Source organism: Papio anubis, chromosome 2 (assembly GCF_008728515.1).
Source record: "Papio anubis isolate 15944 chromosome 2, Panubis1.0, whole genome shotgun sequence".
In the NCBI taxonomy this organism is placed as follows: domain Eukaryota; kingdom Metazoa; phylum Chordata; class Mammalia; order Primates; family Cercopithecidae; genus Papio; species Papio anubis.
Window position 1 is genome coordinate 71,532,891 of NC_044977.1, and position 27,498 is coordinate 71,560,388.

At 38.6% G+C, this 27,498-nt stretch overlaps 1 protein-coding gene across 1 annotated transcript in view; it reads left to right on the forward strand.

The window, feature by feature from the left end:
- Nucleotides 1-5,300, forward strand: part of TAFA4 (TAFA chemokine like family member 4) — a 185,226-nt gene extending 179,926 nt beyond the window's left edge. Inside the window, exon 5 of the mRNA XM_021934243.2 lies at nucleotides 4,634-5,300. Within this exon, the coding sequence (XP_021789935.1) occupies nucleotides 4,634-4,860 (227 nt within the window). The 3' untranslated portion in view covers nucleotides 4,861-5,300. The remainder of the gene's footprint in view (nucleotides 1-4,633) is intronic.
- Nucleotides 5,301-27,498: the final 22,198 nt, after the last annotated feature.

Consider the following 27,498-nt stretch of genomic DNA (forward strand, 5'->3'; position numbering starts at 1 on the left):
TTCCTAATCTAAAATATGATTGTAAATTGTGATACAGTAGAAAGACTACTGGATAAGGAAGAAGAAATTCTAGATTCTAGTACCACCCTCCGCCCCTTTACTAACTCTGAGGGAAGCCCTAGTTTTTATTTGTGGCACTATCTGGCTCCCTTTTCTGGTTTCTGAAGGTTGTTGGGACAATCAAAAGAGGAACAGTAAGTAAAAGTGCTTTGAAAGTCACACAGCTCCATGAAGTTGCAAGAGGAAACTGTTATGATATTTGAGGCTGCAAAAAATATAACTTTTTTTTTTTTTTTGAGACAGAGTCTTGCTCCGTCACCCAGGCTGGAGTACAGTGGCGCAATCTCGACTCACTGCAACCTCCGCCTCCCAGGCTCAAGTGATTCTTCGGCCTCAGCCTCCTGAGTAACTGGAACTACAGGTGTACGCCACCATGCCCAGTGAATTTTTACATTTTTAGTAGAGGCGGGATTTTACCACTTTGGCCAGGCTGGTCTCAAACTCTTGACCTCAAGTGATCTGCCCGCCTAGGCCTTCCAAAGTGCTAGGATTACAGGTGTGAGGCATCATGCCTGGCCAAGAATATAACTTTATTAGGCTTTACCTGCTATGTACATCCATCCCAGTTTCATGGCAATCTCTGGCACAATACAGAACCAATTTGGCTAGATTCCTTTCTTGGCGTTGGCAATGCCTGATTTAAATAGCAAGTGGTTACTCGAGATCACAAATTGTTTTGATGGATATCACTAGATAGTAGTTCAGTATATTTGGCCAGAATCAGGGACAATGTGGCCACTTATGGAGAAGATTCTACAATGTCTGGCCCATTCAATGGATAATGAAATTGTCCTGTGCTCTCATCATGCCACATAGTGTTTGGGAAACTGTTTGAATGTACTGGCTTGCCTCCTTCCATACAAGGATTTGTTTCTAGTAGATGTGTGAGGGAAGGAGGGAGGTATGAATATAAGTGTTAGCACTTGGGCTCTAGCATTAGACTGCCTCTTTTCAAGTGCTTGTTTGACTGTTTTCAGACTGTGTGACCTTGCTCTAGTCACTTAATGCCCCTGGACCTCAATTTTTTCATTTCTATGAAGTACAGGAAAATATTTTTTATTTCAACAGTTTTCGGGGAACAAGTGGTCTTCTATTACATAGGTAAGTTCTTTAGTGGTAATTTGAGATATTAGTGCACCCCTCACCTGAGCAGTATACACTGTACCTAATGTGTAGTCTTTTAACCTCAGGTTTGTAGTGACATTTAAATTAGAAAATACAGGAAGGAAATTAGCAGGGTGCCTGGCCCTCAATAAAAAGTAGCTATTAGGATTTGTAAAACTTTGAACTTGAGTTTCTGACTTCACGGGCAGCCTAGTTTGAGTCAAATCTATCAGGAAAGTCTTCAGGGCTTCCTATATATAATTATGACCACGTTGTCTGCAGAGACAATTTAACTTCTTCCTAATTTAAGTGCCTTTTATATTTTTTTCTTGCCTGCTTGCTCTAAGACTTTTGGTATTCTATTGAATAAAAATGGTGAGCGTAGATATCCATGTCTTGTCATATATGGCCTTTATTATGTTGAAGTACATTCCTTCAGTACAAAATTATCTTTGTTAAGAGTTTTATCATAAAGGGATGTTGAATTTTGTCAAATGATTTTTCTGCAGGAGATGACCAGATGATTTTTATCCTTCAGTCTGTTAATGTGGTGTGTCACATTTATTGATTTACTTACATTTAATCATTCATGCAGCCCAAGGTTAAACCCTACTTGATCATAGTGGAGGATCCTCTTAATGTGCTGTTCAGTTCAGTTTGCTAGTGTTTTGTTGAGGATTTTTTATCTACGTTTATCAAGGATATTGGCCTAGAATTTTCTTTTCTTCTAGTGTCCTAATCTGGCTTTGGTATGAAGGTAATGCTGGGCCTTGTTAAATGAGTTTGGAAGTGTTCTCTCTTCTTTGATTCTTTGGAAGAGAAAGTGGAGTGTTAGTTCTTTTTTTTTTAAGATAGTCTAGCTCTGTTGCCCAGGCTGGAGTGCAGTGGTGTGTTCTTGGCTCACTGCAAGCTCCACCTCCCAGGTTCACACCATTCTCCTGCCTCAGCCTCCCAAGTAGCTGGGACTACAGGTGCCTGCCACCACACCTGGCTAATTTTTTTTTTTTTTTTTTTTTTTATTTTTAGTAGAGATGGGGTTTTACCTTGTTAGCCAGGATGGTCTTGATCTCCTGACTTCATGATCTACCTGCCTCGGCCTTCCAAAGTGCTGGGATTACTGGCATGAGCCACTGCGCACAGCCTAGTTCTTCTTTAAATACCAGGTACTAATAAATTCAGTAAAGCTGCAGAATACAAAATCAACATCCAAAACTCAGTTGCATTTTTCTAACAATGAACTATCCAAGAAATTAAGGCAATGATCCTATTTTTATAATAGCATCAAAAAGAATAAAAATACTTAAGAATCAATTTAACCAAGGAGGTAAAAAAATCTGTACACTAAAAACTGTAAGACATTAATGAAAGAAATGGAACAATATCCTGTGTTCATGGATTGGAGAAATATTGTTAAAATGTCTATACTCTCCAAAGCAATCTACGGATACAATCCCTAACAAAATTCCAACATAATTTTCCACAAAGAGAGAAAAGCAGTCCTAAAATTCATATAGAACCACAAAAGACCCCAAGTAGCTAATGCAGTTTTGAAAAAGAAAAACAGAGTTGGAGGCACACAGCCCCGATTCAAATTATATTACAAAGCTATAGTTATCAAAACAGTATGGCACTGGTATAAAAATAGACACGCAGACCCATGGAACAGAATAGACAACTCAGAAATAAATCCATGCATTTATACTCAACTAGTCTTTGACAGGATGATAAGACTACACAATGGGGAAAGGATAGTCTCTTTAATAAAGGGTACTGGGAAGAAAATTAGACATTCCCATGCAAAAGAATGAAGTTAGACCTGTGACTTAAACCATACAGAAAAGTTAACTTGAAAAGGATGTAATCTATGAAATGAAACAATGAAACTTCTAGAAGAAAACATAGGAGAAAAGGTCCTTGATATTGGTCTTTGCAATATTTTGGTTATGACACCAAAAGTACAGGCAACAAAAGCAAAAATAAACAATTGGGACTACATCAAATGGAAAAGCAGCCTACAGAATGGGAGAAAATACTTGCAAGTCATATATCTGATAAGGAGTTAAGATCCAAAATATAAAAGAAACCCACCTGCTCAATTGCCAAAAATTAATACCCTAATTAAAAAGTAGGAAAAAGAACTGAATTGATATTTTTCCAAGGAAGACATACAAATGACCAACAGCCATATGAAATGGTGAAGGAATGCCATGTCCTCCAACTTTCCTATGGCTTTTTGTAATTGACTTTAAGTGGTTGCTGGCCACTCACTAGAATGGCATGGAGAGATGAACACCATGTATGATGGAAATTTTTAGTGCTTTTAGTTTTTGCTATTAACAGAGACCATCAAACATAAGAACCAGTTGCAATACCATTGTAACCTGCAATTAAAGATGATGACCATAATAACAGCTAACATTTTCTAAGACTATTGTGACTGGCTCAAAGTCAGCAAAGACTTTCACACATGGATTAACTTTATCCTCTTAATATCCTAGGGTGAGGATCTACTTTTCAAATGAAAAAACTGACAGAGAAGTCCGAGAACTAGTCTAATCTAGAGGATGGCACAGTCAGATTCAAACCCAGGCAAGCCCACCACAAAGCCTGAGATCTCACCAGCTCTATTTTACAGTTGGGCAGTCCACTGCAAAAGTGATCTATTTTTTATTTGTATAAACTTAAGGGTACATAGTGGTGAAGTCTGGGCTTTTAGTGTAGCCATCATCCAAATAGTGTACCTTGTATCCCTTAAGTAACTTCTCGTCCTTCCCACCCTTCCAAGTTTCCAATTTGTTGTTCCATGACTGTGTCTCTGTGTACACATTATTCAGCTCTTGTTTATAAGTGAAAATGACTGACTTTTGACTTTGACTTTGTTTCTGGGTTATTTCACTTAAGATAATAACCTCCGGTTCCATCCATGTTGCTGTAAAAGACAGGATTTCATTCTCTTCTGTGGCTGAGTAGTATTTGATAGTGTATCTATACCACATTTTCTTTATCCAGTCTTCCACTGATAGACACATGTTGATTCCATGACTTTGCTATTTATATTACTAGTGCTGCGATAAACATGAGTGCAGGTGTCTTTTTGATATAACAGTCTCTTTTCCTTTGGGGAGATAGCCGGGGGTGGGATTGCTGGATTGAATGGTTGTTTGATTTTTAGTTATTTGAGAAATCTCCATACTGTTTCCCATAGAGGTTGTACTAACTTGCCTTCACACCAACAGTGTATAAGCATTCCCTTTTCTCTGTGTTGTCACCAACATCTGTTGCTTTTAAATTTTTTAATAAAAAAGAAATATTTTGTAGAGTATATGCCTGATGAGATTCCTGAAATTTACTAACAGTAAATTTAATAGCAATCTTCGAACTCAGTGTACTACTCTGTATTGAGTTTTATTTTGTCCATCTTTGGAGGAAGAAACAGTGTCACAAATATTATTTGGCCTTTGTTTTCCAGCTTCCATTGTGATTCAGAAATGGTGGTGTCACATGAATCCATGTTTGGAAGGAGAGGATTGTAAAGTGCTGCCAGATTACTCAGGTTGGTCCTGTAGCAGTGGCAATAAAGTCAAAACTACGAAGGCAAGTATAGACAAAATGCAACTACAATTTACAATTTATCAACTGTGGGGCTTCCTCCCCTTGATTTTATTCTGCCATCAAGAAAACATTATTACGTGTTGACAAACCTGCTTGGGCAGTGCTACCTTAGGGCTTTGGCCTTTTTGAAAAGTGCCTTTCCCAGCATCATTCTGTGTGTCAGATTTTATACAGCAGTGATTTGGTGGGAGAATTCATTATTTTAGGCAGGGCCCCTAAATTCATTTCAGCTTCTTCACAAGCCCGATTTAAAGTAAAAGTTTCAGAGCTGACAGGCCAGTGTATCAAAACACCATGGCAAGAATCCACATCCAGATGATTTACTCAAGTAGAACTACCTATTGCTTTGAAGGAGACTTAATGGTTGGAGATTCTTATTCAAGACTTAGAAGCCAACACTTTTCTCCCCAAATGGTCCTCTTTTTAATTCTCATTGTCACTGAAGAACACCATTGTCTACCCAGTTCTCCAGCCAGAAACCTACCTTCTTCCTTATCTTCCCATGATCAGTTGGTTACATTGTCCTTAGGATTTTTACTACCCAACTTTTCCATGATTCTTCAACACTGCACTTACTACTCTTGTCCAATCGGCCATCTCATATGGAGATGCATCTAGACTGCTGGATTGCTGCCTTCCAATCTGGTCCCTACACAGTGACTACAGTAATTTTGTAAAATGCACATCCTCTAAGCTAATCCACCTCAAAATATTCCACTGGCACCCTCTGGTAATTGGTCCACTAGCCTCTGCCTGGTCTTTAATGAGTAACATGGCCGAGCCACCTCCACTTCCTTCTTGCTGCTCTAAACATCCTGGCCTTTTGTCAGTCCCTCTTACCCTGGTCCTTTTGCACTGGCTGTTCCCTCTTCATAGAATATGTTTCCATCCTTTCTTTTCTGGTTAATCATCATTTTTTCAGGGACCTCTTTCCTGATTGAATGCATGCTCCCTGTATCTTTGAGCATTTATTATGGTTTCATTTTATATAGATTGCTAGCCATATTTTGCTTAATACCTAGAACTTTCTGTCTGGTGGGAGAGCTTTGATGTTGGGCCCTGGCAGTCCCAGAGCCAGCTGAATGCCTTGGTAACTATTTCTTGAATGAAAATTGACATGACCAAGGTCATTCTAAGATCATTAGAGTTAGACATACTGGAATGGAGTGACTCTGGTTCTCATTGCTATTGAACTTTGATCCCTTAGGAAATACATACAGTGAATGGCTTCTTGCCTTTCTTATGTCGTCTCCTTTATGAATACTTTGAGCACTCTAAGTGCTTAGTAATTCATCTTCAGCCATGGAGGTCAAAAGCAGGCCAGTTCTTCTAAGTGTGAACATGAACTATTATATTAAGATTTTGTAAAATATATTAAAACATAAAGATAGTAAGTCTAAAACAAAATATTAGAAAATATGATTGTACAAAACATTTTAAATGGGAACTTTAGCTGATATTATACCCCAGATTATCAATGGAATAGTTGTCAGTTGATTCTCTAGGTAAAACCAGAATGTCAAAATGAAGACCATTTTCAACATTAATTGCAATTGTCAACTAACTTACCCTTGTTACTGATATTGAGATGACTGGGGTAATGACCTGATATCTGCTTTTGTATCCAGGGCAGCAGAAGTCCATGGAGTCATTTACTGGTGGTGCAAGGAGGTCAACACTCGTATCGTTCTAAGCCATTCCCAGTAAACTTCCATCCTATATAGACCCAGCATGCTTGCTAAGCAAACCCTGCCTTAAGATAATTTCCTTATCTTTCCCTTGGGCCGTTTCAGCTATTTTTTCCTAATTCCTTCCTAAGTAAAAATCTTGGAGTAACCCATGAATTAGGGTATTACATCCATCAGTGATAAAAATTTTCTTTCATCATATTTCTTGTAGGCTAAGGAATAACATTTTGGAAGATTCTATTTGTATTGATTTTTATATATAAATATAAAACAAGATCATGAGCAGAAGCCAACGGTAGTTCTCTTGGTAGAACGGCTCTCTATTTATGTGTAGTTAGAGAAGGCATTTGCAGGAAGCAAACCTTTAGGGACATTTTGGCTCAGTGCTGGGAATTTAAGTTTGCTCTAGCTAAATCCTCAATGGTAGTGACATTTCATTTAGCACTTTGAAAAGTTGTAGAAAGATAATACAGTTCCCCAAGCCATCATGATACTTGGGCTGCTTTTTTAGTGATATGTCACTTGAGAATAATCTTGAAGTCATAAAACTTTGTTTCCTTTATTAATCCAAGTCAGTGTGACTTGAACTGCATAAAACATTTTATGTCTTTTATGGATCTTATGCACATAGAGTAAATTCATTTGTGGATCTGTGACTAGCTTCCAGTTGTATCTTTTTCTTAAAATTGTTACTGACCTTACACCACAGGTAAGACAGAGGTCCTAGAAAAGCAGAGCAATTGTCTCCCTAGAGGATGTGTTAACTAAACTATATAACAAAATAGTTTCCATTTTCTTTAAACAGTTCATGCACAGCAGCATCAAAACACAGAAAGGCTAAAGTAAGATGGTCTCCAGTAAGCCAGCTATGTCAGAATTTTATTTTCCATTTAAATGCAAATATGAAAATAGTTGGCAGTTAACTTGAATACTAATAGCTTTAGATGAAGATATGAAAAGAGAGAGGATAATTCCCTAACTAGTCATCTTTTCCAGGTATAAAATACTGGCATTGAGTTTACTCTGCCGACATAGTTTTCAGCGTCTCTAGAGCTACTGCTTCTTGTGGGAAAATATGACCCTCTCTATGGACCTGCCTTAATTGAAATCTGGGTTTTGCTGCATTCTCTGCGCTAAGGAGTTTTTCACTCTCTGGGGTTGCCATTGTTAAGCCTTCTAACAAGGATATGATGTCTTCTTAGCATCGAAGCCAAGCATTTGCCATATCTTGTTTGTGAGCAGAAGCAAATCACTTTGAATCTTGAAACATTTTAGACTTTTTAATGTTCTTATTTTTGAATCCTCTACTAAGGGTGAAAAGCTATGTCTTTATAGTAGTAGTTCTCATCCAGAGGCAGTTTTGCCCCTGAGTAGACATTTGGCAATGTCTTGGATATTTCTGGTCATCACACATTGTGAGGATGCTACTGGCATCTTATGGGTAGAGGCCAGGGATGCTACTAAACATCCTACAAAGCACAGACAGCCTCTACAACAATTATTTGACCCCAAATGTCAATAGTATGAAGGTTGAAAAACTGCTTTGGAGAACAGTATATTTTTTTCAGTAGCTCTTTGCAGACTTCCTACTTGATTCTTTTACTTCATTTTTCAAAGTTTCTATTGTCTAAATATTTCCAATATTTCATATTGGAAAATTTCTACAGAATGGAAGCAACAGTTTTGTCTTCAGTATCTTCCTCAAATGGCTCTCTAATCTACCTGTCTCTTGGGCCATCACCATGGGTCATTGTCAATATAATAATAATTTAATGCTATCATGGGAACGTGTAAAAAGCACAGTTTTGAACTCTAACTCTAGGATATTCTGGTATAGTAAAAGTCTAGGATAGGGCTTAGAAAACCATGCTTTTAAAACAGTTGTTCTTAGGGTGAGTGTGATGAACAGGCAGTATGAGGGAACCATTAGTCTAACTGAGCTCTCTACCTGTTCTCACCCTTAATTGACTTATACCTTGCTTTCTCTGCATCAAGGGTAAACTCCCTGCCCAGGTTCCCTCCCTATTGAGAGATCATCAATGGATCCCCCTTGGAAACTGATGCAAAATACAGATTATAAGCATCTTAAATGGGCCTTCACTGCCAATCATTGTACAGGCCATGTACTTCCCCATACCATTGCTGCCTCCTTTTTTCACTTCCTCTTCTAATAATGTCCAGCTCAGATGACTCCTTTACCCTGAAGTTTTGTCTTCCCTGATCTCTATAGTCAGACTTGTAATGCTCAGGGTACCCTGAGGAATGGGAGTAGAGCTAATATTGGCATCTTAGTAGCCCTGTATCCATCAAAATTCAGAAGTAGCAATGAATCTTCCACATGTAATCAGTACAATAATAATTTTAAAGGAAAATAAATCTGAGAGCATTTTATCATCCAAGTTCAGTGAAGTTGTCCAAAATGAGCTGGGCATGGGGAAGAAGTTGCCTTTGACAATTACATCCTGGATGTACATTGATAGATCCAGAAAGAGCTAACATCACAATAGCCACCATTCCCTGAGTACAAACCATGTGTCAACCACTGGGCTGTGTCATTCAAGTCACGTATTTTATTCACTCTTTACTACAACTGTAGGGGCCAGGTACTATTATCTTTATTTTGCAGATGAAGAAATTAAGGCAAAGAGAGACAATCTACCCCATCACAGAACATGGCCAACTCCATCATTCAGTCACTCAAGCCAAAGATCTTGGAATTGTCCTTGATTCCTCTTTTTCTTACATCTTTGTCCTATTTGTCACAACTCTTTGACAGTTCAGTCTTGCCATACATTTCTCATCTCTTCCTTGAACCTCAGAAAAAGGCCAAAGTCCTTGCATTTACCTCTTCCTCTCTTCCCAGTGAGTCAGGCCTCCCTCACTTCCTTCAACCTTCCTTGACATCCTGTATAGAAGAGCAGCCCTCTACCTTCCCTTCACCAGCCTTTCTTTCCTCTATTACACTACCTTACTTTTCTCCATAGCCTATATTATTAATTTTACCTGTTTGTCCAACCTCTTCCTCTGGAATAGAGATCAGCAAACTGTGGCTTACAGGCCAAATCCAGCCCTTGGCCTGCTTTTGTATGGCCCATGAGCTAAGACTGGGTTTTACATTTTTAAGTAGTTGGAAAAAATCAAAAGCAGAATATTTCAGAATGCATGAAGATTATATGAAATTCAGATTTCACCATCTATACATAAAGTCTGGAACAAAGCAATGCCCATTCATTTATTTATTGTCTATGGCTACTTTTGTGAATGAAATAAAGGCAGAGTTAAGAAGTTGCTATAGTGACTGTACGGCCGGCAAAGCTGAAAATATTTACCGTATGTAGTCCTTTCCAGTAAAAGTTTTCCAGCCCCTGCCCTAGAAGATAAGCTCCATGAGGGCAGGGTTTTGTTTAGTTTGCTGTAGTTACCCAGTACAAACAAAAGGGGAGTAATATTGTTGAATACATAAAGGCCATATGTCAGTTAATAGCAAGGCTGAGGTTTGCATACATAGCTGACTGGGTCTAAAGCCCAGGTATAGTGACTGTACTATCAAATAATTTGCTTTGAAAAAATATTTTTGTGGTGTAGGCATGTTAAAGTCTTATGCTTTTTTTTTTTCCCACCTGAACTGGTATATTGGCTAACACATAAAATTTCTTATATGACCAATCAACTATAGAAACTGCTGTTCTATTTTCTTAGATCATAAGCAATGAGCCTGGATGTTTAAAAATGAAAAATACAACCACTACTTTTTAATGGATAATACAACAGTTTTACAAAATAACCTATTTTCAAAAGTGAAAGTTAACTGCATAAAAAAAAATGAAGGCAACATTTTTATCTTGACATGCACTGATTTTAATCAACCATTTGAAAAATTTTTAGTGCCATTAACAAAGCATGCTCAGCATGCATGAATTGATGGGCGATGAGTGTACCTAATCAGATGGGATTTTTATAACCTCACAAATACAAAGCCAGACTGCATAATACCCTCTTTTGGAAGTCTTTGTGCATGTATTCTTTATATTTCTTGCTTTTAGGCTGCAAAGCAGAATTTGAACAGTTGATTTGGTGAGGTCGGTTATAGGTAAATGTACAAACTGATAAACTATTCACAGTCAGGACCTTATTGGTCTAGGGGGCAGGAATGGTTATTTTGGTGGGTATGGATTGTTGAATGCTCCCTTATTTGATTTGTTTTAGGTAACGCGGTAGCGAAGAGAGAGGTGTGCTTCAATCCTGGAGGGGCAGCAGGATGCGGAGCACTTTTGCTTGGATTCCCATCCTGGCCCCTTTGCAGAAAATTGTCTAGGATTTCAGCAACTTCATATTTGTATATGAGAGCTGTGAGAGGTGGCATTCACTTAACTGGCCCAGCCCTCTCTGCTTCGTGATATTTATTTCATCGAATAATAACCACAAGCCACCACACATTTGACATCCTATCTGGATTCCCAAGGAGCATACCTCCAACATCCGAGAAGAGCAAATCAGAGTCTTCAAAATGGATCACCACTAAGGGCATGTTCATTCTTCACTTTCTTTCTGCCTTTACAAAAGAACTTAGATGTATGTTTCAAAGGGTCCTCATTCTGTTCCTCTTTTGAACTTCTCCTTTTGCCCTTGTATTAAAGTGGTTTTAAAGGGGTCTAAAAAGATTTTGGCAAAACATATTTGCAGATGTAGATTAACTGGTGAAGAAAATTACTGCTAGAGATCAACTGGTTAACTGGTAACGAACATTTATTTTATAATCCTTGAAGAATAGAAGGACATAGTTGGATTATTGTGTGTCATTGTATTTTTACTTTCCATTGTCCAGTTAGCAGAGAGAAAATGAGAGCGTTTTAACTTCAATGTACCATTTTACTGAGTGCTAAGAGAAGCATATCAATTCCAATATTTTATAACCAAAGCTCTATCAGAACATATTTATAAAACTTGTTGGAATTTTTATGGCTTTTGTGTAGTCATGTAGGTAAATCATTTAAAATATAAACAAATCTCAATTTAGATCAAGGGTTATTTCTTAGATCAAGTTTATGCCAATTATATGAAAATATTTTAACTCCTAGACAGGAGTCTTTCAGTGCTGAATTTTTAGACTGTAAATGAGTTCTTCTTAACTTGGCTCTTTCCCTATTTCTGTGTTATTTCTTATTTCTTTAAAATCTGAGTCCTGATTGGCTTAATGATTTTGCAGCAGACATGTCTCCACATATTCTCAGATGCTGTCACGTGGAAACGTATGAAACAGATGAAGAATGACTGACCCAGATTTTAAATGTGTAAGGTACATACTACTGTAAAAATATGGGATGAATTTTATATATTAAGAAATACCAAAAACATAGTTTGTGCACCAAGTTAATTATCCCTGTCCTTTCATATTTATGGGGGGAAAATAAATCAATACTTTAATGTTGTTTATAGCATAATGGTTATTTGATTTTATTCTTGCAGAAGGAATGGAAAGATTTGTTGGCTAAATTTTTGAATTTGACTAGATGCTTACTACATTTGTTAGGATTGTATGAATAAGTAAAAAAAATTCATCCTGCTGATGGCATACATGTTTTTGTGATTATTATATGCCTTAAGACTTTGTGTTAACATCCTACCTAGGCTTGCAGATTTTAAACATGAAAAACTCCTTTTAAAAATAACACTTAACTTTGGGGATGTGAACTATATCGCAAAGTTGGCACATACATTTGGGTGGCTTCGTTTCTTCTCCCAAACCTATGTAGCATTAAGCTTAGGTACACTCGTGATGTTTTATGCATACTTTGCTCCCTTTAGTATTGAGTTAAATATATATATATATATATATATATGAATTTTGTGATACATGAAACAGTGACTTAATTTTTTAGCCCATGCGTCTGATCTCGTACCCCAAATAAGATTAAGTAACTATGACAGTACTTCACCTTTAGGTACATCTCTGGTGAGTAAACCACTTCCAGGGAATCAGTGATCCATTTGGGAAAATGGCAGGCCTCAAAGCTGCCATTTCATCCATTGTTGTTTCAAAGTGTATTTTTTACTTCAAAAGTAAGGCCTGAAATGGGGCTTGCTTTGAGAAGCATTTTCATGTTATCATTCCCATTCCTTTCCTGCAGGGAAATAGGTAAGAGAATTTTTGGTATTTTTACAGAATTTAAAACAAACATACCAGGACAGTTTTGAGGCTGTTGGTCACAGCATGTTAGGACTCTGACTGGCACATGTAGTCTCAACACCTGAGAAACCTTTGCTGCTTGTATCTGTGTGGACACAGCCAAAGTCTCTATAAAGGAACAGTAACTACCTAGATTTTTCTCTCTCTCCCTCATGTCTGGATGTGCTGCTCCAAACCATATACCCCTTTGCCTTCATTTCCACATTGGAAAGGTGAAACTCTGTTAATAAGTTACATTTAAGGAGCCTCTACAAGGCTGTTCAGAGTTATTGGCAAAATTCTCTGTCCCTCTATAAACCTATTTTTCTACTCAATTTGGGAGATATTTATGAGTATTTCCATTTCATAGAGGAGAATTTAAGACCTACAAGATATTAGACCAACCCAAACTCACACAGGGAGTTATTACTGGAAATTATACAATGAGAGTCATGATGAGATACAGAAAATTCTAGATTTTTCTTTGAGAGTACTTCTAAAATACTATTCTGTATTCTAGGTGTCCAGGTGATGGGGTAGCCTTAAATCTGTAGCCAGATTCTGTTTGCATCCAGCACCATTTTTTTAAAATGGGTAAAATAATCATAACTGAATTTCTGCTTGCATTTAAAAGAATATTTGTATTTTAAAGAATTTATTTAAAGGAAACCTGGCCAGGAACAATATTAAAAATATTGAACTGCTCTGTAGTTGGTCTTGGACTATAAGCTGACTGTAAGTTACGTATACCACTGTGCTCATTGGCAGATCACTTGCCCCTCTCCTCATGCCAGAGGCTACCTGATAGTGTAACTGAGCAGTCGAGCTTGAAAATGCACTTTTAAACTTTTTTGCCCTCCTTTCTTCCAAGTCTCAAGATGTAACCTCAAAACAACTGTAGAAACTTTTCCTTAGTCTTAAAATAGAGCCTCAAACATACTTTGAAACTCCATTCCCTTCCTTTTACACTATGTACTCCTTTCCTCCATACACATTTATCTAACTCTATGCTTTTATCTAATTATATGCTTACTTAGAAGTTCCAGGGGCTAATGTTGAGACAGACCAAGAATGGAGACCAAGAATGGAGACCCAGCTGCAAAATTCCAGAAATTACCTCCAGGTGGTTAGTCCACACCCCAGCCATTTTAAGATGACAGCCATCCGTGCTCCTGGTAGACAATAGTTCGAGATAGCCACCAGAAGAAGACATGTGGACCTTGTATTCAGCACCATTCCCCCATGCCTCCCATTCCAAGTTCCCTCTTTAATCCCTTCTCCCCAGCCGAAAGTTTGAAGTGGTTCTGGAAAGGGTGAGCTGGCTGTTTCCCCACAGCTAGCTCTGGAAATAGAATCATTTTCCTTTCACTACACTTCATCCTTGTTATTGGTTTCATAAGTGGTGAACAGCTAAGCCTGCACTTGATTACAAGAGCAGATACAATCTAGCATATGTTATGTGGATTTCCAAGGTTGCTTAAACAAGCCCATGTGGCAACATTGAACAGCCTATGTTCTCTCACATCAACACTACTGGATGCAGAGAAGCTGCCCCTTTTATGGGTCTCTATATACTCCTTCATCCACCACCATCTCTACTTGGCCAGCTTCTTGCATTTGAATTTTTGCAAGAACTTGTTGGTGTCTATACAAGGTTGAGCATTGACTCCTGAAAATGGCAATGGAAACACCATACCAAAAATGCCTATTTCACAGATAAACTGGAAAATGCTTCTGCACAAAATTCTTCGTGCACTATTAGGGACCCACTGACCAAGGATAAATCCAGTGCTAGTCTGTTGACTAACTTTGCCATTTAGTGAAGCAGTCCAGCCTGAACAAACTGGCGTAGTATCTGCATATAACCTATGCACATCCTCCCATAAACTTTAAGTCATCCCTAGGTTACTTATAATACTAATACAATGCACATCCTATATAAATAGTCGTCATACTGTATTTTGGGAATAATGACAGGAAAAAAGGTTTGTACGTGTTCAGTATAGACACAACCAACCTTTTTTCCCCCCAAGTATTTTTGATCCACAGTTGGTTAAATTTACAAATGCCCATGGGACTGTAATCAGCTCTTAATAAAGTTGTGTATCATTTATGAATAACTTGTAGTCCAACTAGTCATTTCATGCCAAAAGAAAAACCAAAAAGCCTTGCCTGAAAACTGGGGCTTACGGTTTAAGTGCGTGCTGCTGATAGAAAATTGCGAACAGGTAAGACTAGATCTTTTCATGTTTTTTCCTTGTTTCCAAGTCAGTGAGAAATTTGAGAAAGTAAAGAAAGGGCAAACTCAAACACTCAAGAAGCATTGCTTCCTGTTGCTCTTAGCTGTCAATTTGGCAGAATGTTGAAAACCCATGTGCTTTCTTCATGGACAAGTAAGTGCCTTGGCCTGTAATACCTATCTGGTGGACATCAGAGCACCACTGGAAAGAAAGATGCAGAACACGGGTTATCCCAATTTAATCTGAAACATGAGATGACAGATGACACACACATACACACACACACACTCTTTCAGGTTCATCTTGTAAAAAAAACTCAAGCCCCATTCAGCAGCCATATTAAGGGAAACAATCATTTCAAATTACAAAGTAATCTTGTAAACAGAAACTTAGAACAAAAGAGCCCAGTAAATAATTGATGAACAGTTACTGAAGCATGTTGGGCGTCTTTGTAGTATTGATTTTTGGCTATGAAGAAAGCAGGGTTCTGCAAGCTCATACTTTTGTCTCTCCTATTTGGTACTATCAATATTCATAGCCCACTTACATGTTAGGAATGTAAAATGATGCATCTTTTATGTTGTTCATTTGGGCCCTTGCTCTCTGTGGATGAGGTCTCTGACTCATTCCTTAATTATCAGCTTTGATACTTTTAATGAGAAGTTATCAAAATAGTTCAGGACACTGAATTATTAATTGAATAACTGTAATTAATGATCAAGAAATGGAAGCAAGCAAATAAACTTTGGTCTTCTACTTCCAAGTCTGAAATACTATTCTCAGAAGTTCAGTTGGGTCTCTGAACTTCTCTGCCTTCTCTTTCAATTGCATCTTCACCATTGCTTTGTTACATGTATTAGGTTCAGTGCTCAGTGTTTTATAGGCCATTCACAGCATGGAAAATAAAATCATGCCCTTGCTATTTTATTACAATAACTGAAAAGAAAACATAAAAAATAATCCATAGTTTCTCTCATACACACAAGTCAATAGAGTGGAATGCTTAGGTCAGCTCAGCGGGGGCATGCGTTGAAATAGGAATCAGGGCAATACTTTGGAATATTTAAATATGTATGAGTGCTATATATCTGACAGAGGACTGAAACTGATTGAGTGCCACAGCAAAGAAACTAAGGTAAAACCACTAGGTTTCAGCTTGAGAAAAAGTTAGCGACAACTCTTGAAACTGTCAAAGTCAGAAAAACTGGTATTTGATGCTTCCATAAGCTATTTCAATCACTGTCTTTCCTGATTCACTACTAGAGCACAGACAAGGAGTAGGAACCGAGGAGGGAATCTGTGAAAGATGCTGTGTCTGACATTCCCAAGGGAAATGGATATTGCCTGTGGAAAGTCAGTGCAGATGGCTCTGATTTGGCCACGTATGCATTTGGCTTAGGTCAGAGTGAGTGAAGTAGTGAGGGATTTGCATGGGTTTTTGGAGGGCTCTTATTTTACAAAAAAGATTAGGAAAAACTAATCTTAAAGACCTTTCTCGTGTGTTACTCCATTCCTCTTCTTTAAAAAGAGCTATGTTGGTTTTTCTCTTCCCTCCTGACACCTCAAACACAAAAAGGAGAAAGAAGAGAGCAGGGAACTATTCAGGTTCAGAATAGGGCTTGGAAGGAAGATCTGCCCAATAGCTAATTTGTAAAAATTGATAGATTTGACTATAGAAAAAACAAAACTTTGTACATGGCACAACCACATAAACCAAACTAAACTCAAACTGGCAATAGTATTAACAGCCTATATGGCAGACAAAAGTGATATTCATATATGGAAAGTTTTTACAGATCAGTAAGCAAAAGATGAACATCTCAATAGAAAAGTGAACATGAGAGGGGTCGAGATGGCTGATTAGAAGCAACTGCAATCTATGGCTCTCACAAAACGGTGAGTGAATTCTGCACCTGAGGTATCTAGGTTCTCACATTGGGACTGACTAGGAGGATGGCTCAACCCAGGGAGAGTGAGGAAAAGCAGGGTGGGGTGATGGTCCACCCATGAGTGGCAAAGAGCCAGGGGAACCCCCACCCCCAGCCAAAGGAGGTGGTTAATAACTGCATGACGCTTCCTGGGAAACCATGCTTTTCCTATGGATCTTTGCAACCAGTGGATCAGGAGATCCTTTCATGAGCCCATATCACCAGGGCCTTGGGTCCAAAGCACAGAGCTGTGCAGAGTCTTGGTGGAGTGGCTGCCTACCCACTCACTGGGTCATTTAGGGAAACCTGGGAGTTTTGCATACTCCAATCCCAGGAATTCCAGCAAGGCAGGAGATTCTGTGCATTTGCCTAGGAAAGGCGCTGAATCCAGGGAGCCAAGCAGCCTCATTCTGTGGGCCCCATGCCCATAGCAGCTCGTAAGACTCTCTGGCTTGGAATTCCAGCTGGCCAGCAGCGGCAGACTGGAAATGGCCTGAGATGGATGGAGTTCCCAGGGGGCGGGGCAGCTGCAGTATCTGCTGTTCCAGTTGGCTGCTGTAGCCTACCAGTATTGGGGATCAGGAGGAATTCCCCACAACACAGCACAGCTACTGTGTCTGATCATGGCCAGTCTGCTTCTTTAAGTGGGACACCAATCCATCTCTCCTTACTGGGAGGGGCGTCCCTGTGGGAATTTCAACAACTGCAGCCAGGGTTCTAGGGAGAGAACTCTCATCATTCCCTGGTGCTGCCACTCGCAGTGGAGAGGGGCAGCCGCTATGTCTGTGGTTAGCAGACTTAATCTTTCTAGGCTCCTATCTCTGAGGAGGCTGGGTGGTCAGTGCAATGCACCTGCTCTGCCAAGGAGTAGCCAGACTGCTTCTTTAAGTGAGTCTCTGATCCCATTTCTCCTATCTGGGTGAGACATCCCAACAGGGGTCTCCACACACCTCCTACAGGAATGTTCTGGCTGGCATCAGGTTGGTGCCCCACTAGGATGGTGTTCCCAAAGGAAGGAACAGGCTACCATCTTTGCTGTTTCGCAGCCTTCACTGGTGATACCTCCAGGTATGGGAGGGACCAAGGCAACGATGGTCTGGAGTGAACCCCCAGCAAGCTGCAGCAACCCTACAGAAGAGTGGCTTGACTGTTAAACAAACAAACAAACAGAAAGTAACAACATTAACAAAAAAGACCCCACAAAACCCCATTTGAAATTCAGCAGCCTCAAAGATCGAAGGTAGATAAGCCCACAAAGATGAGAAAGAATGCAAAAATACTGAAAACTCGAAAAGCCAGAGTGCCTCTTCTCCAAATGACTGCAACATTTCTCCAGCAAGGGCATTGAAGTGGGCTGAGGCTGCTGAAATGGATGAATTGATAGATGTAGGCTTAAGGAGGTAGGTAATAATGAACTTCACTGAGCTAAAGGAGCATGTTCTAGCCCAATGCAAAGAAGCTAAGAATCATGATAAAACATTACAGGAGCCGATAATCAGAATAGCCAGTTTAGAGAGAAGCATAAGTGACCAGATGGAGCTGAAAAACACAATATGAGAACTTCACAATGCAACCACAACTATTAACAGCTGAATAGACCAAGTGGAGGGAAGAATCTCAGAGCCTGAAGACTATCTTTGTGGAATAAGACAGGCAGACAAGAATAGAGAAAAAAGAATGAAAAGGAATTAACAAAACCTCAAAGAAATATGGGATTATGTAAAAAGACTGAACCTATGACTGATTGGGGTACCTGAAAGCGATGGGGAGAATGGGGCTAAGTTGGAAAACATACTTCAGTATATCATCTGAGATAACTTCCCCAACCTAGCAAGATAGGCCAACATTCAAATTCAGGAAATCCAGAGAACCCCAGTGAGATACTCAATGAGAAGATCAATCCCAAGACACATAATCATCAGATTCTCAAGGTCAAAATGATGGAAAAAAATGTTAAGGGCAGCCAGAGAGAAAGGTCAGATCAACTACAAAGGGAAACCCACCAGACTAATGGTGGACCTCCCAGCAGAAGCCCTGCAAGTCAGATGAGATTGGGGGTCAATATTCAACATTCTTAAGGAAAAGGATTTCCAACCTAGAATTTAATATCCAGCCAAACTAAACTTCATAAGCGAAGGAGAAGATCCTTTTCAGACAAGCAAATCCTAAGGGAATATGTTACCAGAAGGCCTGTCTTGCAGGAGCTCCTGAAGGAAGCACTAAATATGGAAAGAAAAAACCATTACCAGCCACTAAAAAAGCACACTGAAGTACACAGACCAGTGACACTATGAAGCAACCACATAAACAAGCCTGCAAAATAACCAGCCAGCATCATGATGACAGGATCAAATTCACACATAACAATATGAGCCTTAAATATAAATGGGCTAATGCCCCAATTAAAAGACACAAAATGGCAAGCTGGATAATGTCAAGCCCCATTGGTATGCTGTCTTCAAGAGACTCATCTCACGTGCAGACACACATAGACCCAAAACAAAGGGATGGAGGAAAATTCACCAAGCAAATGGAAAACAGAAAAAAGCAGGAGTTACAATTCTAGTTTCTAATAAAACAGACTTTAAACCAACAAAAATCAAAAAAGACAAGAAAGGGCATTATTATAATGGTATAGGGTTTAACTCAATAAGAGCAGCTAACTATGCTAAACACATATGCACCCAATACAGGAGCACCCAGATTCATAAAACAAGTTCTTAGAGACCTTTAAAGAGACTTAGACTCCCACAAAATAATAGTGGGAGACTTTGACACCCACTGACAATGTTAGACAGATCGAGAAAGAAAATGAACAGATATTCAGGAGCTGAACTCAGCTCTGGATCAAGCAGACTTGAGAGATATCTACAGAACTCTCCACCCCCAGACAACAGAATATACATTCTTCTCATCACATGGCACTTACTCTAAAATTGATCACATAATCGTAAGTAAAACACTCCTCAGCAAATGCAGAAGAATTGAAATCATAACAAACAGTCTCTCAGACCACATAGCACAATCAACTTAAAACCCAAGATTAAGAAACTTACTCAAAACCACACAACTACATGGAAATTCAACAATCTGCTCCTGAATAACTCCTGGGTAAATAATAAAATTAAGGCAGAAATCCAGAAGTTATTTGAAGCCAATGAGAACAAAGAGACAATGTACCAGTCTTTTTGGGATGCAGCTAAAGCAGTGTTAAGAGTGAAATTTACAGCACTAAATGCACACATCAAAAAGCTAGGAATATCTTAAATTGACACCCTAACATCACAACTAAAAGAATGGGCGAACCAAGAGCAAACAAACTCCAGAGCTAGCAGAAGACGAGAAATAACCAAGATCAGAGTGGAACTGAAGGAGATAGGGACAAAAAACCCTTCAAAAGAGAAAAATCAATGAATCCACAAGCTGGTTTTTTGAAAAAATAAAATAGACTGCTAGCTAGATTAATAAAAAGAAAAGAAGGAAGAATCAAAGTGACTCAATCAGAAACAAGGAGGATATCACTGTTGACCCCACAGAAATACAAACAACCATCAGAGAATACTATAAACACCTCTATGCACATAAACTAAAAATTCTAGAAGAAATGCATAAATTCCTGGACACCTACACCCTCTCAAGACTGAACCAGAAAGAAATAGAATCCCTAAATAGACCAATAAAATGTTCTGAAATTGAGGCAGTAATAAATAGCCTACCAATCAAAAAACAGCCCAGGACCAGACAGATTTACAGCTGAATTCTACCAGAGGTACAAAGAAGAGCTGGTACCATTCCTCCTGAAACTATTCCAAAAAATTGAAAAGGAGGGACCCCTCTCTAACTCATTTTATGAGGCCAGCATTATCCTGAGACCAAAACCTGGCAGATACAGCAATAAAAAAAACACTTCAGGCCAGTATCCCTGATGAATATCAACGCAAAAATCCTCAATAAAATTTTGCAAACCAAATCTAGCAGTCCACCAAAAAGCTTATCCACTGCAATCAAGTTGGCTTCATCCCTGGGATGCAAAGTTGATTCAACATATGCAAATCAATAAATGTGATTCATCATATAAACAGAACTAGGGCAAAAATGACATAGTTATCTCAATAGATGCAGAAAAGGCCTTTGATAAAATTGAACATCCCTTTATGCTAAAAACTCTCAATAAACTAGGTATTGAGGGAACATACCTCAAAATAATAAACCCATATATGACAAACCCATGGCCGATATCATACTGAATGGACAAACCTGGAGGCATTTCCCTTGAGAACCAACACAAGACAAGGATGCCCTCTCTCACCACTCCTATTCAACATAGTATTGGAAGTTCTTGCCAGGGCAATCAGGAAAGAGAAAGAAATAATGGATATTCAAATAGGAAGAGAGGAAGTCAAAATGTCTCTGTTTGCAGATGACATGATCCTCTATCTAGAAAACCCCATCATCTCAGCCCAAAGATTCTTAAACTGATAAGCAACTTCAGCAAAGTCTTGGTATACAAAATCAATGTGCAAAAAATTGCTAGCCTTCCTATACACCACCAACAGGCAAGCAGAATGCCAAATTGTGAATGAACTCACATTCACAATTGCCACAAAAAGAATAAAATACCTAGGAATACAACTAACAAGGGAAGTGAAGGACCTCTTCAAGGAGAACTACAAACCACTCTCAAAGAAATCAGAGAGAACACAAACAAAAGGAAAAACATTCCGTGCTCATGGATAGGAAGAATCAATATTGTGAAAATGGTCATATTGTCCAAAGTAAATTAAAGATTCAATGCTATTCCCATTAAACTACCATTGACATTTTTTTCACAGAATTAGAAGAAACGATTTTAAAATCCTAAGGAAAAACAAAAAGCTGGAGGCATCCTGCTACCCAATTTCAAACTGTATTACAAGGCTACAGTAACCAAAACAGCATGGTACTGGTACAAAAAAAGACACATAGACCAATGGAACAGAATAGATAACTCAGAAATAAGACTGCACACCTACAACAATCTCATCTTTGACAAACCTGACAAAAACATGCAATGGGGAAATAATTCTCTATTTAACAAATGGTGCTGGGAGAACTGACTAGCCATATGCAGAAAATTGAAAGTGGACCCCTTCCTCACACCTTATGCAAAAGTTGACTCAAGATGAATTAAAGATTTAAGTGTAAAACCCCAAACTATAAAACCATAGAAGAAAATCTAGGCAATAACATTCAGGACATAGGTACAGCCAAAGATTTCATGATGAAAACACAAAAGGCAATAGCAACAAATGAAAAAATTGACAAATGGGATCTAATTAAACTAAAGAGTTTTGCACAGCAAAAGAAACTATAGAGTTAACAATGACCTACAGAATGAGAAAAAATTTTGCAACCTATTCATCTGAAAAATGTCTAATGTCCCAAGTCTACAAGAAACTTGAAAAAACCACCTCATTAAAAAGTGGGCAAAAGACATGAACAGACACTTCTCAAAAGAAGACTTCATGTAGGCAACAAACATGAAAAAAAAGCTCAATATCACTGATCATTAGAGAAATGGAAATCAAAACCACAATGAGATACCATCTCACACCATTCAGCATGGCAATTATTAAAAAGTCAAGAAACAACAGATGCTGATTAGATTGTAGAGAAAAAGGAACACTTTTACACTGTTGGTGGGAGTGTAAATTAGTTCAATCATTGTGAAAGACAGTGTGGCAATTCCTCAAAGACCTAGAGGCAGAAATGCCATTTGACCCAGCAATCCTATTACTGGTTACATACCCAAAGGAATATAAATCATTCTATTATAAAGGTACACACATGTATATGTTCATTGCAGCACTATTCACAATAGCAAATACATGAAATCAACCCAAATGCTTATCAATGACAGACTGGATAAATAAAATGTGGTACATATACATCATGGAATACTATGCAGCCATAAAAAAGAATGAGATCATATCCTTTGCAGGGTCATGGATGGAGCTGGAAGGTCTTATCCTCAGGAAACAAACACAGGAACAGAAAACCAAATACTGCATGTTCTCATGTATAAGTGGTAGCTGAACCATGAGAACACATGGACACATGGACACATGGATGGGGGAACAACACACACTGGGGCCTGTTGGGGGTGGGGCAGTGGGAAAGAGTGCATTATGAAGAATAGTTAATGGATGCTGGGCTTAATACCTAGGTGATGGGTTGATCTGTGCAGCAAACCACCATGGCACATGTTTACATATGTAACAAACCTGCACATCCTGCCCACGTATTCCAGAACTTAAAAGTTGAAGAAAGAAGAGTGAACAAATGGTATTAATAATTCACAAAAGAAATAGAAAAAGGCTAGAGGTTTGCAGTTCTTGATGAGTAATCCAGACTGAACAGTCTTTCATGTATCAGCTTGGCCAATATTAAACAGAAAGATAATATCTAACAAGAATTACAGGGGTACAGTGTTACATCACACATAATATGTATCAAGAGCTGTAACAGTGTATTACCTCTTGACTTCAAGATTTCTACCTGCAAGAATTTATCTCAAGGAGTTAAGAGGCCAAGTGGTATGTGCGAGAATATGAATCACAGTATTGTTCATAAGACCAAAAAATCAGAAATCCTTAATAGCCATCCCAAAGGAATTGGTTGTACTTCCAGTTCTAGGCAAAGTGAATTCTATTTTACTCCTTCTGCTTATCACAACCAAGGTCCCTGGACTAAATACATAAGTTACCCAGCAGAGGACTCTAAAATGTGGAGGAAAAGCATACCGCCTTGGGTTGTTGGAACTGAATGAGGCCCTGGGTTTTGTTTTCTTTTCTCTTTTTCTCTCATCTTCTGTATATCTCAGATTGGGCACTAGAGAAACCTGAAACTCATCAGTATCAATAGATGCAGACAAAAAAATATCCTCAAGAAAAGCCTGTTTTCTCTTGCCCAAAGAACTGGGAAAAGTGCAACATAATAGTCCAGAAGCCTTTAATGAACATCTATCTGTTCTCGAGGTAAACACCATGAAAAAAAATCTACACCTACCCTCTGCCACAACAGGTGTTGCAGCAGTAGAGTTTGTGGGTGGAACCCTTTTTTTCTTCCATCTCCTTGCTCTGCATGTGAGGCTGTATCCTTCCTACATAGAGCCTGTAGGTCAACTCTGACTTCCACCTTCCTGTTACTCACCTCCCATGACACCACAGATATGAGGAAGCAGCCTTGCTCTCTGGAGCTAGTGGGCAGAATTGTAAATCCATCTCCTCTGCAGGAAGAAGATGACTCCCCGTGCCCAGCTGTGTCAGTGCATAAAACCCTGTCTTCTGTTCCCTGCAGTAATGAGTGCCCCTGCCTTCCCTACTCTAGCCATTGCTAAAGAGATGATAGAGTATACTCCTGTCATCTAGGTTGGTACACAAGTGCGGCCAACCAGAACAGCAGAACCGCCGACTTATAAAGTAGATTGACATTTGAATCATGACCCATAAAAGTGAGCTGGACATGCAGTTTGAACTTACATGGTTGACTAGCTGCCAAAATAGCTTTACATAGGAATTAGTCTGACAACATAATATTCCAAATATCTAGAATACTGCCCAAAATTACTCATTGTATTAAGAAATAGGACAATCCCAAATCATATACAAATGTGATCGACAGATGCCAGAGCTGAGATGACACAGATGTTGGGGTGTTTAGATAAAAATTTTAAAGTAGCTATCATAAAAATGCTCCAGGAAGCAATTACAAATGCTCTTGAAACAAATGTAAAAATAGACCAACTGAGCAATAAAATAAAAATACAAAGAACCAAATGAAATTTTTGAAATGAAAAATACAATAAATAAAAACAAAATTAAAAACCTCACTGGATGGGTTTGATAGCAGAAGTGAGATGAAATAGGAAGGAATCCGTGAACTTGAAGATAGATCAATAGAAAACATCCAGTCTGAACAATTGAGAAAAAAAAAAATAGATGGACATGAACTGAGCCTCTGGGACTTGTGAGACGATAACAAAAGATCTAACATTAATGTCCTTTGAGTTCCACAAGGAGAAGAAATAGAATATGAACCTGAAAAACAAATGGCCCAAAACTTCCTAAATTTAGCAACAAGACATAAATCTACCATTTAAAGAGCGCACTAAGTAAGTTTTCACTTCTCTGGAGGTAAACTCCCCAACGTGCAATCACTGGTTTGTATGGTAAATGTATCTTTAACTTGAGAAAACGAGTTGCCAAACTTTTTCAGAGTTGTTATACCATTCTACATTCCCACCTGCAATGTGTGACAGATCCAGTTACTCTGCGTCCTCACCAGAATTGTACAATCAATTCTTGTTATGTTTTATAATGTTGCCACAAACACTAAATTAATGAATACTGAATCAAGGCTCCTAGGGGAAATACAGGGTAAATTTCCCACCAGCCTCTGGTCAGAATATTTTCAACCAAATCGATACATAACCTTGTTTTATGTATGTTTCTGTTTAAAGGCACCTTATTTCAGACATTATTTTTGATTCGTTAGCACTGCACTCATGGCCAATAGCACTATAACTCATGTCTGAACAAAGCTTGTCTAACATAGACTTTTTTTTTTCCTCTAAGCCTGTTTGTTATTCAAACTAGCCAATACTAAACTATTTACCCTGGCTTGCCTTGCTGTTGAAGAAATCCCAATAAAGGCTCTTGTCTCAGTTTTTTCTCATCCCTACTTCTGTCTCCTGACCAGAGTTTGATGCTCCCGCTGTGGCCTTGCATGGCATGGTATTCTCTCTTCCCTTGGGAAACATAAGTAATCAGTTCTTCAATGGCATTAACCTCCTCATGTCAGGCATCTCTGTAAATTACAGTCTCTCTGGTACAAATGAAATGGGTTTAACTTCCTTGTTTAAACTGTCTCTTTGAAACAGGTTCACCAGTATATTTAATCTCCAAACTGAACTCCCTTGAGATACTCCCTTGGCTTATCTGGTCAACCTAACTTGGACTGAAGTAGTTCTCTTGAGGAGGAAGAACAATCCAGGGAGCAAGAAATGTCATTCTCTGACTGTTAAAACTCTCTGAGATTATAACTCACTCTTTCCACTTGATCTCTCATATATAAGTCTTGCCAGCCCAGAGATTCCATGTATCAGAATGTGTGGGAAGAGATTTGTGTATTCATCAGAATTCATCTATTGCTTTTTCCTCTGATCTCCCACATTCCAGGTTTCAATGTAAGCGTGAGACATCTTTGACTTCCCTGTGCAGAAATCATGACAGAGAGAAAACTAATGTTTCCTGAGCACCCACTGTAAGTAAGGCACAACACAGTATTTCACCAGTATTTCCCAGATGAAAATCTGAGTCTTAGAAAAATTCAAAAGCCCATGCTGAAGATGCAGATAGTAAGTGTTAGAGCTGGAATTCATACCACTTGTCATGTTTCTACTTTGTCTTTCTCAGAGATTTGCAATTTGAGAGTAAATGTTAGTAAATAGTAATGTCAGCAACCACAATTCATTTTCAAAGCCTTAAAGATTGAGCAAATAACCCCAGAGAAGGCATTGTAAAAATAAAGCCTTATCAGGGTAGTGATAGTGGAAGTCAAAAGGAGATTTAGACTCTAATACTATAATAAAATTTGTAATTACACAAGACTGTCCAGAATTGGGAATATGAGTTCTTAGAAAGTAAATAGATTTAAATGAGAATTACTTAACTAAAAACTTGATAAGACACTAATTGATTTCAGCAATGAGACATTATGTAAAGTACAGTCAGCAAGACTGCTAAAATGAGGAAGCACGTGTCTTGGAATTTAATGGAATATTATCCCAATTGCCAAGACGTCCTCTCAGCAGAAACTAGGAGGCAACACGATCCTATTATATAGGAAAAGCTTGTTTTTTATGGCTAAAAGGAGGGGTGAGCAAGCCCTGATGGAATACTTCTTCTGGTTTTGGCTATGCATGTGATAACTATTTTCTGATCTGACTTCCAAACACAGGATTTTGTTGGCTGGTCCAAAGTTTCCCTGGGTTGGAGACTCATGTCTCTTAATACTGGACCACTACTCCATGCAATGGTCCAGAGATGCAATGACAAAATCAAGGGCTGAGAAGAAAAAAAGGAGTATCTTTCATTTGATCTCCTAAGGAGGCTTGAAGCTATGTGGATTTTTCTTTTTTTTTTTTTTATTAATTTATTATTATTATACTTTAAGTTGTAGGGTACATGTGCATAACGTGCAGGTTTGTTACATATGTATACTTGTGCCATGTTGGTGTGCTGCACCCATCAACTCGTCATTTACATCAGGTATAACTCCCAATGCAATCCCTCCCCCCCCCCCCCCCATGATAGGTCCCAGTGTGTGATGTTCCCCTTCCTGAGTCCAAGTGATCTCATTGTTCAGTTCCCACCTATGAGTGAGAACATGCGGTGTTTGGTTTTCAGTTCTTGTGATAGTTTGCTAATAAATGTCTTCATTCTACTTTCTTACAAACTTTCTCTGACAAAGGAGAACTCCCTTTAAGTTTCCATCTGAAAAGGTCTGTTTGTCAGAAATGTAGTAAGAATTGTGCTATCATGAGCAATATCAAAATCAGTTCCAATGACTGTATTTTGAATAAAACATAGATATTAAAAGGACAAATTGTAAAACCAAGCTCATTTTATGGCATCCCTTTGGGAGAACCCTAGGGGATA